At 40.9% G+C, this 15,541-nt stretch overlaps 1 protein-coding gene across 1 annotated transcript in view; it reads left to right on the top strand.

The window, feature by feature from the left end:
- Positions 1-15,541, top strand: part of TIAM2 (TIAM Rac1 associated GEF 2) — an 88,250-nt gene that overhangs the window by 31,859 nt on the left and 40,850 nt on the right. Inside the window, exons 9-13 of the mRNA XM_058020802.1 lie at positions 404-571; positions 3,264-3,374; positions 3,789-3,867; positions 4,801-4,893; positions 5,936-6,196. Coding sequence (XP_057876785.1) covers positions 404-571; positions 3,264-3,374; positions 3,789-3,867; positions 4,801-4,893; positions 5,936-6,196 — 712 coding nt within the window. The remainder of the gene's footprint in view (positions 1-403; positions 572-3,263; positions 3,375-3,788; positions 3,868-4,800; positions 4,894-5,935; positions 6,197-15,541) is intronic.

The following is a 15,541-nucleotide window of genomic DNA, read 5'->3' as shown; positions in this document are numbered from 1 at the left end:
TATTTATCTATTTATTTACCAAGTTATTTTACATGTATTGGTTAGGTAAAATTGTAGTTGCAGTTCTTCTTAAAAATTTATTTCCACTGTGATATAAAACCAGGTAGATACATATTTCCACAGCCAGTTAAATCAATTATTAGTATGAGACAAAGGCATGAAACTCCATCATGGGAAAGCACAGCAAGTTCAATCTGAGCTCTAGAAAATCAGGTCTTCAACAGTGAATGAGAGCAGGTAACAGAACTCTGCCTGGATTGCCATGGGGAAATACACAGCACTGTTTTTGAATTATAGCCAAATTAGCAAACTGCTAAAGTAATTGAAATGTTTTGTTTTGGTTTTTTTTTTTGTTTTGTTTTTTAACATTCATATATGTTGTACTTTTCTCTCTTGTTTCCAGCAGCAAGTCGATGATTTTTTGAATGTCTACAGCTCAGTGCCAGAGAGCATCCAGAAGGAGAATGCTTGGGAAACACAGACGTACGTTCATTTCTGTGATGGCCAAGCTGTGGCACTGACACTCAAGCCAGAGCACAGGGTGGAGGATGTTTTGTCTTTGGCATGCAAGGTACTTATTTTCTATGCTCAATTGCTCCGTGTAAATAGCTGTGGACTTGAGAAGGAACATAGTATACCAGTGGATGCATGAATAGGGAAAACTGTGGTAAGATTATCATTATATATAATAATACAGTAATGAGATAATATATAATACTAATAATACATAATGAGACAGCAACAGGGAGATGCTTAAGGCACATTGCTCTCTTTTCTTAGTTGTAGTTTTTATATGCTGTAGCTAAGGCAGCAGGGTTGTGGAAAGTTTTTCAAGAGCCCTGCTGGAGACAGCGCACAGGGGGTGCTTCAGGAGCAGTGACAGTGTGCCAGGCAGTCAGACCTGGGCAGTCTCAGCACGTGTCCACTCTGTGTTGTCCTTGCACCAACCTGGTTGTTCTGGGCTAATTAATCACAGAGGAGCAACAGGGACTGGTTGAGCTAGAGTAGGAGATTAAGACATTTAAGACTGCTGTGACAAGGGCTATCATACAAGTTTGCTTCTGAAATGACCTTTTTAAGCTTTTAATGAAATACAGGCTCTATTTGTGAATTTCAAAGAGTGAGTTCGCTTGTGAAAGTCAGTGCTGGCAAATAAAGAGGGATTGCTGTAGACCAGGAGCAGAAAACTGAGTCACAGGTTGAAGGTAAAATAAAAATACCAGTTTTAGCTACAGGCAAAACACCAGCACCTCTGGAACATTGCAATATACCTAACATTTCTGCCTCCATATGTGTCAGTGCTTGAACTCCATAACTTCATGATTCAAGACACTTAAATGATGCTAAACAGCTTTTTGGAAAAAATTACTCTTTACCCCCAAGTTCTGTTTTCTGGCCAACTGGTAAATATATTTTATTTACTTCACAAGGGGAAAAACAGGAAAAAAGGAGTCCTGTGCCGGACAAGATCCAGCTGTAGCTTTTGGCTTAGGTTACGGTGAATTTCCATGTGAACTCATTGAAGTGGCTTGACGTTAATGAAGTTTGAGGAATGGCTCTTTTCACTAATATTGGGTGGGGTTAAAAAAAAAAAGAAAAGCTTTTAACAATCCAGAGTAAACTATAGATTTTAAAATGAAAATAAGCGCTCTGATTTAGGCAAGTCCCAATGCATCTCCAGAGCATCATTAAGAAGAAATTATCTTCTTGTTGCCTCTCCTGGTGGAGACTGAATCCTTGAGAAAATGTTTAATGTTAGGCTTTATTTTTAAAAACTTTGCCGTGCCCGGTCAGGCTGAAGGGATTGTCTGATACAGGGCCTGGCCACCAGGTGGCACGGGAGAGCCAGAACATTCTGAAGTCCTTGGGGCGCCATGCGAGACCACTAAAGGAGGAAATAAAATTTATAAAAGTAAAATTAAGTTGGAAAAGGAAATTCCTTACCTCTCTTATTCTGTCATTCCAAAATATTTTTAATTGTAAAGCTGACTTTTAATTGTCATTGTCTGTATCTCATGAAAATTTAGTTTTAAATTCCTTGATTTTTTTCTTAAATGTTTTTCTGTTTTGTCTTTCTATTCTGTGTGTAAAGCTTTTCATAAGCATTCTCTAATGCTGAATACTTTCTGCTCATCTGTCCTGGTTCTTTTCCTTCTTACATTTTCATTCTGCTCTGGTGAGTGTAAGGAATCTTTCTTTTTAACAGAAAATGTTTGAATGCTATGTGGATAAGGCTAAAGTTCAGAAGAGTTGTTAGGGTTTTATTTTACCCCTTCATCCATCCTTTATGAGGTTTATCCTTTTCTCATTGCTGTTTTCCATCTGAGGTTTTTGGATAGCACGTATAAAACAACTTGTGCATTTGAATTCAATTTTTCAGGATTCAGAACACATGTAACTTGTAAACTGCAGCATGTAATGAGAGTTAAGTTAATTACCAGTTACTCAGTAGAGTTAGATATTGTAGGCTGCTGAGATGCATTAAAGGGGTTAAATAACCCTCAGGGAGGGTGTCAGTCCTCTTCTTTTGGAAATGTTGCTTCCTCCTGTTTTAGAACTGTTGGCCTATTAATATGCTAAAATGAAGTGTTTTGTGCCTTGGTCTCACCAGTATCCTGATTTTTTCAGAGCCTCCCATCAGGGGCTCAGCACTTTCAGGCTAATATCCTTTGGGAATATCCCTATTTCCCTTTGGCTTCCTGTTGAGACAGGATCTTTGCTTTGACCTCATGTGGTAAAATAAAAAATAGGGGAAACTCTCTGATCATAGATGAAATCCAGCAATAAAAATAAAATCTAATAAAGGCAAACCCTCAGGGAACCTGCTTGCCATCCCATCTCTTCTCCTGACTGCCCATACATGCACACACATTTTCTACATCAGAAGCAAAAGCTGCTGAGCAGAAGTAAATCATCAGAAGTAGTCATAGAAAAAGGTGCTTGTGAGTGTTAAGTTCAAAAGGACAGAAGACTGTTGGGATATCTTTGGAAACATATATTAGTACTCAGTTAATCTAATAGCCAAGACAGTGTTCATTAAAGGATTTGGGAGGATCATAAGGCAAAATAGAAATAGCACTGTAATCTTATATTTTATTTTGATTCCATCTAGTTTTGTTTATACAACAAAAATAAGTAGAAAATTACTTTTTGAGATTTGGTTTTGCATGATTTTAGAAGCTTGTTGTGTGTGTCATTTCTCTGTCGTCTAGGATTCTGGAAATAAATGATGAATTCCAAACTCCATTCTTTTTCTTCTTTAGATGAAACAGCTGGAGCCAAGACACTATGGCCTGCAACTCAGAAGACTGGTTGATGAAAATACTGAGTATTGTGCTCCTGAGCCATATGAATACATAGTAGACCAGGAAAGTGTAACTCCTTTTAGATAAAGTTTTGTGATGTTGGTTGAGCTGCAGTTGAGTTATCATCTACAAACATGTGAAATTTAGGTCTAAAATGAGGTTTTAAAGCTGTTCTGGGACTGCGTTTTAGTTCACAGTTTTGAGTAGCTAGGCACTGCAAACACTTTCTTCAAGAAATGTTTGAAGATATGAATGAGGCTTTTAGTACAAAAGTAAAGTGTCAGCTTGTACTGCAGAGTGGGTTTTTGGTCTTTAACTTTAGTCCCACTAATAGCAGTAATGCTTATAAAGTAGCACAGTTCTCTGTGTAAAAACAGCAAGTCTTGATGCAAAGAATTTTGTGCTTGTTTCTCATGCTGTATCTGGGGTTTGATGCTTGCATTTTCATTTTTGATGACTTGTGCTACTGTTCTTTTCTAACAGGTGTATGATGAAATAGAAATTTGTCCATTAAATGTTTATCATGTTCATCTTACAAAGACTGAAAACATAAGTGATTATGGTAAGCTCTCAGGAATTCTTCTTTTTATTCTTCTCATTTGGGACTTCATAGTTTCTGAGAGCAGACAGAGCCATCCTTGATAGCTCAAAATGTGAGTCTGCAAAGAACTCAAGGCATTATATCAAAGACCCAAACTGATTGTTTTACACTGTCAAGTGCATTTCTTAGGTTTTGGAAGGGTCCACTTTCTAATTTTCCTACAGTGGCCAAATAATTGAAGCATGGACTTGTCAGAAATATGAATGTCCTTTGCCAGGACTAATATAAGTGCTCTCAGTCAGGCACAGGTCAAAGTCTGCCTTTTTTTTTTTTTTTTTTTTTTTTTTTTTTTTTTTTTTTTTTGTAGAGATCCTCTGTTGGCACAGTATCAAAAGTACACTTTGGAGCTAATTCTGACAGGCTTTTTGTCCAGGGGAGGTAGTTATGCCTAGGAATAATTGCATACCTTGTAAAGATACCTCTGTAAGGCAGCTTTATGCTGTGCTTTAGCTGCAAGTCAGTTTTAAATTATTATTTTCTGGCCTTTCCCACTCATTAGTCAGTATAGTTTGTTGCTTTATAGTTTGTGTTTCCACTTTTTGGAATTGTTTAATGCACCTCTATGTCTGATGGATACTCTGCAGAGTTCTTACTGTAAAGATGGACTGTGCTGTGTTATGCAAATGTCATGGAGCTGTGGTAGAAAATACTTTTTTTGAAACCTTTTTTTTTTTGCATCAGAGCATGACATTTTCTGGGAGTTGAAAAGTCTTTACTAATTTTAACAGGTCTTACAATGGTAAGACTGGGTAACCATGTGATAATTTCTATATGCTCTGTGGGTGTGTTCTCATGAGAAGTATCTTTCTTCTCATGTTAAGTCTGCTAAATACAGGAAATAAAAGGGAAATATTGCCAAGAAAGTTTATTTGATTTAAACCTCTTTTGCTTCAGGCTTTGCTGTCACAGCCCAAGTTGCTGAGAATGAACATCTCACCCATATCTTTGTAAGTGATGTTCTCCCTGATGGACTGGCATACAAGGAAGGTATTGTGTCCTGTTTGTGTTTAAAACTATTCATTATCTTTTTTGAGTCCAAAAACTTGAAGGAGCTTTAGTAATGCTGTCTCAAGTATTTCTCGGCTTTTACTGTTCACAGTTTTCTTTCCTGAAGACCATGGAAAGTATGTAACAGTAGGGAAAATACTGTGTACAGAGTAACTGAATTATCCTTTCAGTGTAGTGAGGACAGTTCCTATTCACCCTTGGAGACAGTCTGTGTTCAGCCATCCAACTGAGTGCTTTTGCACAGAGGAACAGACTGGAGAAAGAGTTCATCTCACACCAGGGAACTTCATGGGCTTGATCAGTTTCTATGACCCATTGCTTCCACTTCTGCTGGCAAAAAGCCTTCCTCCCCAGAGCAGTTTTCTGCATACATTTCTGTGAGCACCTTCCCACTGCACTGCTCAGAAAATGTGCCTCTCTTCATTGGCACGTGTGAGCATCATGTGAGTTCTGCTAGCTGAAAAATAGCCCCAGAGAAATGGGGACCAAGATCTGAATTTGCTACCTGATGGTAATATCTGCTTGGTTTTGCTGACTTAGAAAGACAGCACTTCCTACTGTTTAGATTTATATAAAAGCTGATAAAAACCTCCATCTTTAGTTGTTGCAGCTTTGCATGAATAATTTGATCTGTGTGACTAGTGCCTTGCTCTTCACAGCTGATGAAATATGTGTTATGGTGCTGCATAGTGATGGTATCTGATTGTGAGAGGTGCCTCTATTCTAATCTTCTTGAAAGCTGTGCTATTCTCCCACCCACCCAATTCTGTAGCATCTTTAAACAAAACCAACTTGATTGCTGTACTGTGGGTAGCACCTATCAAAGTAAGCAAGCATGAGGTCAATCTGTATAATTATAGCACAAATAAAGCTCCCACTGGTTCTAATGGACTTGTGGTAGGATTAGGGTATTTGAATTAAAACCGAAAAGATAAAAAGCAAGTCAGCATAAGGTTTGAGTTGTTACCCTTCTTATATTATATTACCTTTTTTTTTTTCCTTTGCTTTCACATGCTGCCAGGGCTCCGAGTAGGCAATGAAATCCTGAGCATAAATGGAGAGGATGTGTCTGATCTTGATCTCAGGCAGATGGAGTTACTGTTTTCAGACAGAAGCGTAATGCTTACAGTGAGAACAAGCTATTGCGGGACCCAGCAACCCTTATGTGTGTCCTGGTCAGATGGTGACATTTCCAGAGACCCAAAGAGTTTGTTGCCCCCTCCAAACCAGTCACAGCTCCTGGAAGAGTTTCTAGATAACTTCAAAAAGAACACAGCAAATGGTAAGAAATTGACAATAATTCTATTACTTCCACCTCACTTCAAATATAACTGTTTTTTAAAACTCAGTCATGATCAAAATTGTGTGCTTGCCTTAAAAACACAAGTACAAACTGTTTAAGTTCCATTTAGGCGCAATATCTGTCTGTTATTATTTTTTTAGGGAGCAGAAATGGAGCAGAATATGATTGTGTCTGCAGGGAAACGATAATATTTTAATCTGTTTGTCTTCACCATCCAGTATTATCAAGTGTTCTCTTAAATGTTCTGTGTCATCTCAAGTATCTCCAGCACATCCATTTCCCAGGCATCAGTGGTTGAAATGATGTGATGGCTTTCAGAAGCAGAGTATTGTTCTGTGTTTGCCATGCTTTCTGTGTGGCAGAGTACCACTTACTTATATTCAGGGTATCTTCACTGCAGTAGTCATCCTCACCTCAGAAAGGAGTCATTGAGCTCTGCTCCCATCTGGTGACATGGTGCTCCTGTTGGGTACAGAGGCCATTGTGTAGAATAAAGCCTATGGAGAGAGCTTTTGTGGGGATTGTTCTGCTTCTGCCTGCTCACATTCCTTACTCAGTGTAATACCTCTGTTTTAAGCACTGGGTGGAGGATGTCTCCTAAGAGTGCTGTGTCAGGGTCAGATCCTGGTGGGATGTGAGGAGTGCCAGGCAGGGAAGGTGCCTATGTGGTAAGGAATGCTCCTGGATGACATCACAGCCCCCCCAGCCCCAAGGAGGTGCCAGTGCCCACTGCTGGGTTGCCTCTTCAGCTGGATATAGGAGGTGGCACATAGAGGGGCTCTGTACTGGGGGTGGAGGCAAGCCATGGACTCCCTTCCTTTCCTTTATCTCATGTTACTTCACTGGAGCACCACATCTTGTGATACCAGAACACTTGTGAATGTCTGTCTGAAATAGAAAGTACGTGGGGCTTTGCTCCCCTTTCGTCCCCCGCCTTGACTATTTTTCAGACAAGGTAGAAGGAAATTTAACAAGATTTTCAGGGTAAAAGGTGCAGTTTCGTCGCTATGACTCTGGAGGGTGCTAGTAAAATTCTGCAGGAAAGCTAGCCAGGATGCAGTGCTGTGTGAAGGGAGCAGCAAGAGATACAAAAAGAGATCGCTGATTTTTGCATATAATTACGATGGCGAGTGTTTTCTGATTGAAATTTTTTTCGTAATTAAAAATGGGAGAAGAGAAAGAATCACATAGGAGAAGTTAGAGTGGATTTAATTATAAAGCAATTTTATTAGGTCATCTTTTGAAATTAAAAGAAATCTGAATACAAGATTTGTGATTCAGTAAGTAGCATCTCTCTCAGGGGCCTTATTTCAATTTAAAATGCCATTAAATTGACTAGTGGCACATAAAAGTTAGTGTCATAAACCAAAAATTATGATAGAGCTAATTAATTACATAATTATATCAGGGCTATCATCAAGCTTGTTGGCTTGTTATCATAGGCCAGCATTACCTCGAGTATTCAGTGTAATAAATGTATGTGTCCATTCACTAGATCCTCATTCCTCAGGGATAAATTTGCAACCTGTGCAAATATTCCATTATAATAGGAAATTACTGTAGTATGTATTATACTTTAAGCACTGGTGGATAAAGGGACATAGTGTATTTGCGTTTCTGCTTAAAAGCAGTTAAGGAAGATTTATTTTATTCTGAAAGAGAACAAATAGTTCTAAATTAAGCTTCGTGAGAAGAACTTTTATGTTAATTGAATTCAGTGCTTAGTGTCTGATTACCTGATCAGTTCAAATGGAAACAGAAGAAAATGGCATTACTTTGAATTAATAGGTAATCATAAAAGGTTTAACTATTCTGTGTCCTGTTACTCAGGAATTGAATAACATTTTAGATTAGTGGAGGTGATATTTAATGATGCAAGCAGGTATTTGGAGGTCAAGGACTCTTAAATTCATATCCAGTCTTTAGGAAATTCATAGAATCATTAAGGTTGAAAACACCTTAAAGGTCATTGAGTCCAATGCTTGACCAAATGCCGCCATGTCAACCAAACCACAGCACTCAGTCCCACATCCAGCTGTTCATTGAACACTACTGGGAATGGTGACTCCACCACATCTCTGTGCATTCCATTCCAATGCTTAACCTTTTCAGTGGAGAAGTACTTCATGATGTCTGACCTGAACATTCCCTCGTGCAGCTTGAGGCCATTTCCTCTTGTCCTGTTACTTGCTCTCTGGGAGAAGAGGACAACCCCCACCTGGCTACACCCTCCTTTCAGGGAGTTGTAGAGGACAACAAAGTCTCCTCTGGGCCTTCTTTGCTCCAGGCTAAGCACCCCCAGCTCCCTCAGCCATTCTTCATATGACTCACTCTCTGGACCCTTCACCAGCTCCGTTGCCCTTCTCTGGACATGCTCCAGCCCCTCAATATCTTTGTTGTAGTGAGGGGCCCAGAACTGATCACAGCCTCACCAGTGCTGAGTACAGGGGGACAATCTCTGACCTGTTCCTGCTGGCCACGCCATTGCTGATCCAGGCCAGGATGCCATCGGCCTTCTTGGCCACCTGGGCACAGCTGGCTCATGCTCAGCTGCTGCTGACCAGCACCCCCAGGCCCTTTTCTGCCACTCTTCCCCAGCCTATAGCCTTGCCTGGGGTTGTTGTGTTCCAAGGACAGGACCTGGCCCTTGGCCTTACAGAACCTTGTAGCACTGGCCTCAGCCCACTGCTCCAGAGATGCCCCTGCAGAGCTTTCCTGCCCTCCAGCAGATCAACACTCCAACCCTATTTGGTGTCACCTAAAAACTGACTGAGGGGGCATTTCATCCCTTGTGCAGATCATTGATAATACATTAAACAGGACTGGCCCCAGCACTGAGCCCAGAGTAGCACCACCCGTGACTGGCCTACAGCTGGATGAACTCCATTCACCACCCCTCTCTGGGCCCAGCCATCCAGCCAGTTCTTAACCCAGTGAAGAGTGCGCTTGTCCAAGCCATGGGCTGGCAGTTCCTCCAGGAGAATTCTGTGGGAGACCGTATCAAAGGCTTTACTGAAAGCCAGGTTGGCTGTGTCCACAGCCTTTTCCTCATCCACTGGTTGGGCCACCTTGTCATTAAAGGAGGTCAGGTTGTTCAAGCAGGCTTTCCTAAACATGTGTTAGCTTTCCTAAACCATGCTTTTCCTAAACCTGTCCCCTGGTTGTCCTGTTTAATACTGTTCTGCTTGTGTAGAGTTGAGTGAGTCACTGTTAAGACCACAGTTTTCAAAAATAATTTCTAACATTTGCTTGTCCATATTGAGTCTGTTCTTCTGAAGTAGCACCTTTGAAAGTCAGTTAGTGCTAGAAGAGGGGACCTTTTTAAAAAATCAAGCTCAATTTGGCTGAAGGTACATACCAGGAGTTAAAAAAACCTCAACAGCTTCTGCTGTTGCTTTCCTGTTTTTAGAAATTAACCCTGTCTTTCTACAGTGCTATGAGGATTAATGAGCTAAAATTAACAAAGTGCTTAGAAAATGGAAATTTTCAGCACTGAGTCATACAGTAATGCCCTGCCTAGTGGTTGGTGATGACCACCATGTGAAAGCAAAAGTAAGTTATGAATCACTAGCTTCATATAACTTGGACAGTAATAGTTTGTGCACATTTGTTTGCAGTTCTGTAACTGTTTGTAGTAACTCTGATGAATGCCTTTTCCTACATATTCTGCTGTGTTGAGGATACCCAATTATACCTCGTGGCAAACCATGGCAGCTTTTACTGTACGGAAGGGAAGTGATTGACTTTCTCCAAAGCCACTAATTCTGCCACTCCTGAAAATTATTCCCAGGGAATTTTTGGTGAGAGTGATTCATTTTCTCCAAGAGGTTGTTATACCCTTGTAGCTGTATTTTGGACCTGCTGTGGTTGTATCATTTGATCTCCCACGTGGCACCACTATGTTCCTGCTGCTTAGCTGCTTGGTGAGTAATAAGCTTATCCTGGAAAAGAGATGAGATGAAATACTTTTAAAAAATGCACTCATAAATGTGGAGCAACTAAATTTGTTCCAAGCCCCAGTGCCAAGAAACTTAAAGAAATATTTATATAGGATTAAAAAATTATGTAGGATTAAAAAATGAGGAAATTGCAATGAAGTTCTTACAGCTGTGGAGCAAAAAAAAAAAAAAAAGGAAAAAGTGCCTCATTTTAGGATGGCATGGATATTTGAGGAAAAAACAACAGAGGAGGCACAAGAATTGAAAGCTATATTTAGGGCAATGCTGTGTGGGTTTATGGTATATCTATAGATATACTATATCTATGGATATCTATGGTATGAGGCAGGAGGTAGAAGCATTAGTAGGTGTGAAAATTGGTTGCAGAATGTTAGTTACTGTCAGAGTTGAGCAGAATTTTCTTTTTCGTCAGAAAGTGTAGTTTCTGGTTAGCTGACACTGTTAAAATCAACCCTAATTTGTAAATAGAAATCTGTGATTAAAAAGCAAAAAAAGAGAAAAAAAAAGGTGGGGATGGAGGGTTGGAAATGTTTTAACAACTTTCGATTATGAAACACTTTCATCTCTGAGGGTTAGAAAGTTAAATGGGAGCTAAATGGGAAAGAAACCACTTTAAATAAAAAAGGGAAGAAGAAAATTAAAAAGTAAAAAATAAATGGGCATGTTGTTCCTGTGCTCCGTGTTGTACTCCTCACCTGTGGGGTGGGGGGCTTCCCTTCTGAGCAGGGTCTGGGTTCCTGTCTGGCCCGTCCTTCTGGAGGCGCAGTCCCAGGAGCAGTGAAGAAGCCCTGGGTGCTGCTGACAAGGAGGAGGCTTGCTCCTCCTCCTCTTCCTCCAGCCCCATAGCACTCCTCCCACCCCTGTGCTGGCAGCAGCGCTTGCTGCAGCCCCTGCAGCTAATCAAGGAGAAATATTCCTCCCCTGCCCCCACAGTCAGGGAGTTGAACTGATGGGTGCAGAGTTCTGACAAGGGCCAGAGCCAGGTAAGGAGGAGGAGGAGCGGGAAGCAGGCAGATGCCAGGGGAGAGCTGGTTGCAAGGAGAGCTACTCTCAGAGGCAGAAAGTTCTCTTTCAGCTGAGCTGCACACAGAACACTGCTCTAGCCACTTTGGAGCAAGGCTTTTGCCCTCTGCTTTCCCTCCTCTTGCACTAATGCCTGGGCAGCAGTGTAGTCTGGGATGTGCTGCTCTGAGTCACTCCTGCTGAAGGTGTTTTGTGCTGTAAGAGGCATGGCTGGAGGGAGAGTCAGGCTTGGTGCTTTTTGACAAATGGCTGGGCTGTGTGCTGGAGAGGAGCAATTACATTTTAGTTCCTGATCTGCTAAACATTGAGATATTTTTGCAAAGTGTCAGTGCTTCAGGAGGAGGATCAGTGGTTTGAATCCTCACATGGAAAGTGGCTCTTCTGTTCACCAAGACATGTGCAGCATCTGATTTCAATCTTAGTAAGCACCCACAGAAGCAAAGCACATCAGTTGGCCACAAGTTTAATTTTTATATGACTAGATTATTTTAAAAATGACCCTAATAATAACAACTGATTTGGATTCAATTCCAAGGTACTTCCTGTTTCAAATGCACTTTGCTAGGTGTTCTAGATGCCTCTGTAAAGTGTGATTACAACTCACTGCTTCTCCAGAAAACTTTGCTCCATTAAGCTTTGTCAGATACCACTGTATCTGACCTCCCAGTAAAGGGAGGAAAAGGAAGGCAGAGGCTGGTTCTGTTGCCAGCTGTCTCTCTGCAAGTTGTTGTGCACATCCTTCCACACAGCACCCTGTACATCCTTTTTCAGTCCCAACCTACCCTGAATATCAGAAAGACCTGTGTGTCCTTCTTAACAGAAGAGATAAAGTTAGGAAGAAGTTGACACTAAGGTGGCCTCTAGCTCTGACAGCTGGAGGCTGTGCCTGCATCGCTGGCTGAGAACACTCTGCTTCTTTCTGTCTGCCCCTAGCTTTTTGTAAATGTCTTTAATGTATTGCTGAAAGCATTTTGTAAACTAAAGGAGAACTAAAACTTAAAGGAAAAACATGCCTAAAATGAGTTCTACTTTTAGTTCTGCCTAATCAGGTCCTGTTTGTTTGCTTAGATGCTGTTTCAATATATAAATTGTCTATGTTGTGCTGTAGGGCATCTCTTTCCTTGTGCTTTGTGTGTGAGATCTCAAAGAAGTCTGGTTTTATTTTTTCACAGAAAATTCCTTTGAGTTCAGAAGAGCTGAATATTGCTTCTCAGCTTTTCAAGTCCCAAGGACACCCACAATCCTGTTAGATAACGGGCCCTGGTATCTGTTAGTTGTGCAGATCTGCATACATTGCTCCCTCTTTCCTGGTGGATCTAATACCAGATATAAGATGCTTTTGTGTGGTGTAAGGCAATGTACTGGGAAAGCCTCTCTGTAACACGGACATGTATCTGTCTGTGCAGCATGACTGCTTATCTGCCTGAAGATAGATGACTCTGCTGGGCTTTCTTTTCCTTACTTGTTACCCAATTCAGTGGGAAACCACAAAGATGTGATAGGACATGCTCGTCAGAGCAAGTGCAAGGGGCGGGCTGTGTGTTGACAGTAGTCTTGGACAGCTGTGGAGGGTTGGCTACTGCTCTAAGCTGTTTGTGCACTGTGGACACCACTGTCTTTGTCCTGCACTCTTGTGAATCGCTGGGAAAAGACTAGGTCTGACCTGTGGCAATTCCTGGGACTGTAGCAGTGTAGGGATCAGTTCAGAGAAAGCATTTGTCTCTTCAGAAGCTGGATCCATTGGAGCACTTGTTGCCCTACTGTGTATTTTGCAATCCAAGTGTTTCCCAAGAGTGGCAGTTTAATGAGCTCTTGCTGACACTTGACAAACTGTCCTGTTGGCTTTCTGCTAGATGTGTGTGCACCAAATTAAAAAATTGCTTATGCTATAAAATGCTCTTCGTTGTGCTTTCCTACTGGAAGAGCATTCTGTTCTGCTTTGCTAAATGCTGCTATGATTTAATCCCTGTGATGTCAGTGGGCCAAATTGTTGGGTTTTTTTTTCCTGGTGTAAAATTCATTAAACCCTGTATAGCTGCACCTTCTGGCTCAGTGATATGTAGGCATAAATCATCATATTGCCCTTCCTACTGAATTCTGTAGAGTGACAATATGGATAGCAAGGAGGTTTATTAATTATGATAAAGTTAGAGACATCCACATATAGCTAGTGCCGTAGGCATGATTTAAAACACATCAAACAGCAGATGTTCTGTTTCACAGAGGTAAGGTAGGTTGACTAATGATAAAAACTGTCTCAGCTAGCCACAAACTCTTGCTAAACTATGAAGTAGGTAACTTTTCCTCTCCTTTTTCCTTTCTGTTTTCATTACTTTTGTGCCTATAAATCTGAGATGGAGAAGAAAATGTGCTGCTGAGGTGATGTACTTGGAACTTGGGCAGGGCTAGCTCCATTTGCTTTCCAGCTCTCCCCAGCGCAAGTGACCTCTGAGGGCAGCCAAAGCTTCCCATGTGAGCAATCCTGCAGAAGCAGCAAAAACAAGGAGAGGGAACCCCAACAGCACCCCTGCATGTCCAGCAGCTGTAGCCTGGAACACCTAATGGCAGCAGTGGGTTGCAGCCTTTGCTGACTTAGAGAGGATGGCGGTGTTGAGGAGCCAGCTTGGGCTCTGCTGTGTCTTCCTGCTCCTACTGCAGGCACACATCTCCAGCTGTTGAACTGGAATCGCAGGGTGATGCAGTAGCTATGGCTAACACCGGCCTCCAGTGAGACTGTATGGGAGGAGGCATTTGTTACACACTTAGGAAACAAAAGCATTTAGATAATAGTCTGAGAAGCCGGTGTGAATTGTTAAACTTCAAGCTGAAAAGGCTGAACAGCTGCCCAACCAGAGAAAGTTTAGAATGTTAAATAACCGTATAGAAAGAAATCACTGAGATGCAGGGGCTAATCAGGCATTGCCACAGAAGTGCAGGCAGCAATTTCCTATTGTGTCGCTAATTTGTATCTCCCATTGATAGTTGAATTAGCTAATGAGTCAAATGACTTAACCTCAGCATGAGCTGTTAATGGACAAAGGAATCTAAAGGACTCTGCTTCAGCGTCAAAATGGATGTTGCTGTAGATATTTAGAAAAAAAAAAAGAAATATAAGAGCATAAAGCAGCCTATAGAAAGTCAAACTTGTACAAGTAGGTGGTTGATTGGAGTGAAGCCACTGTTCAGTATGTTGCCCAAAATGTCTTAAGAAAGCTATATGATACAAGAATATTTGCATGAACATACTGCCTTTTTCTATACTTGAAAATGTGGAATGTTAAAAGGAGAAATGTCACTTTCCTCACTGAAGGGTGAGAACAAAGGAGAAAGACTTGTCCTGCTTGATCATTTCAGATCCTGGCCAGAAGCAGGAATTTCTCTCTGTCTAGGCAGTATCACGTATGCAAATAGAAGCAGCAAGGTTGAATTGTACATTGGGAAGCATGTAAAGCACCTTGTGATGTTTCATAGTTTGCTCCCTGAAGCCAAAACATATGGATGAAAGGGGCCATGAAGGGAATCTTCTTGGCTGGTATGTAATTGCATGTCTTGTTTGGTAACAATTACTCTAGTTAGTGACAGGCCTCTAGTAATGCTGTGTTTAAGAATCCTGTCTAGGAAGTCTGATGTTATGACAGCTGTATGCTAATTTTCTTTCCAGATTTTAACATATGGAAAGGATTCCTGAATGAGTTTCCAGCTACACCAGGGAGTCATTTGTTACAGCCTAACTTGAGAGTATACCTTCTAGCCAGTCTCAAAATGTCCAGACCACCAAAAAGTGATAAAAGCCAAATTATCTTACAGAGATTTAATCATTTCTGAATTACTAAATTCAGTTAATTTTATTTATGTTCTTCTAACATTCAGTTTTCTAGAGGCTGAAGTTAATAGTGGTAGTAGATTCAGGTCATGATAATATAGCAATAAGTACTTGAGCGAGCTGTTACCTGAAGTTAGTTCAAAGGCTTTCAGAAGAACTTGAAAATTTCCTAGGCAAAAAGAGGAAGGTGGTTTTGAATTGATAATAAATTTAATGTTTCAGTGTCTTTTGAACTTTTGGTTAAAGCAGCATGAAAGCTCTATAGTTAGTAACCAGAATTACTGCCTGCAAATACATTTGGGCTTACTCCAGCATTGGAGTGAACACTGTGAGTACCAGCTGTGGGGAAAAAAAATGGACTGGCACTGTGTAATAGTTAAAAACTTGCACAGATTCCATTAATTGAGCTAAAATGAACACTCAATTAATTGGAGATGAATAAGAATCTGCACTTGGGGTCCATGGTACCTCAGTCTCTTGCCCAAATCCACAGAGAACCTCAATGAAGTTAAAAAAGTG

The sequence above is a fragment of the Melospiza georgiana genome, chromosome 3 (genome assembly GCF_028018845.1).
Source record: "Melospiza georgiana isolate bMelGeo1 chromosome 3, bMelGeo1.pri, whole genome shotgun sequence".
Lineage (NCBI taxonomy): Eukaryota > Metazoa > Chordata > Aves > Passeriformes > Passerellidae > Melospiza > Melospiza georgiana.
The sequence above is the reverse complement of the archived record's forward strand: the minus strand, read 5'-3'. Positions and strand labels throughout refer to the sequence as shown.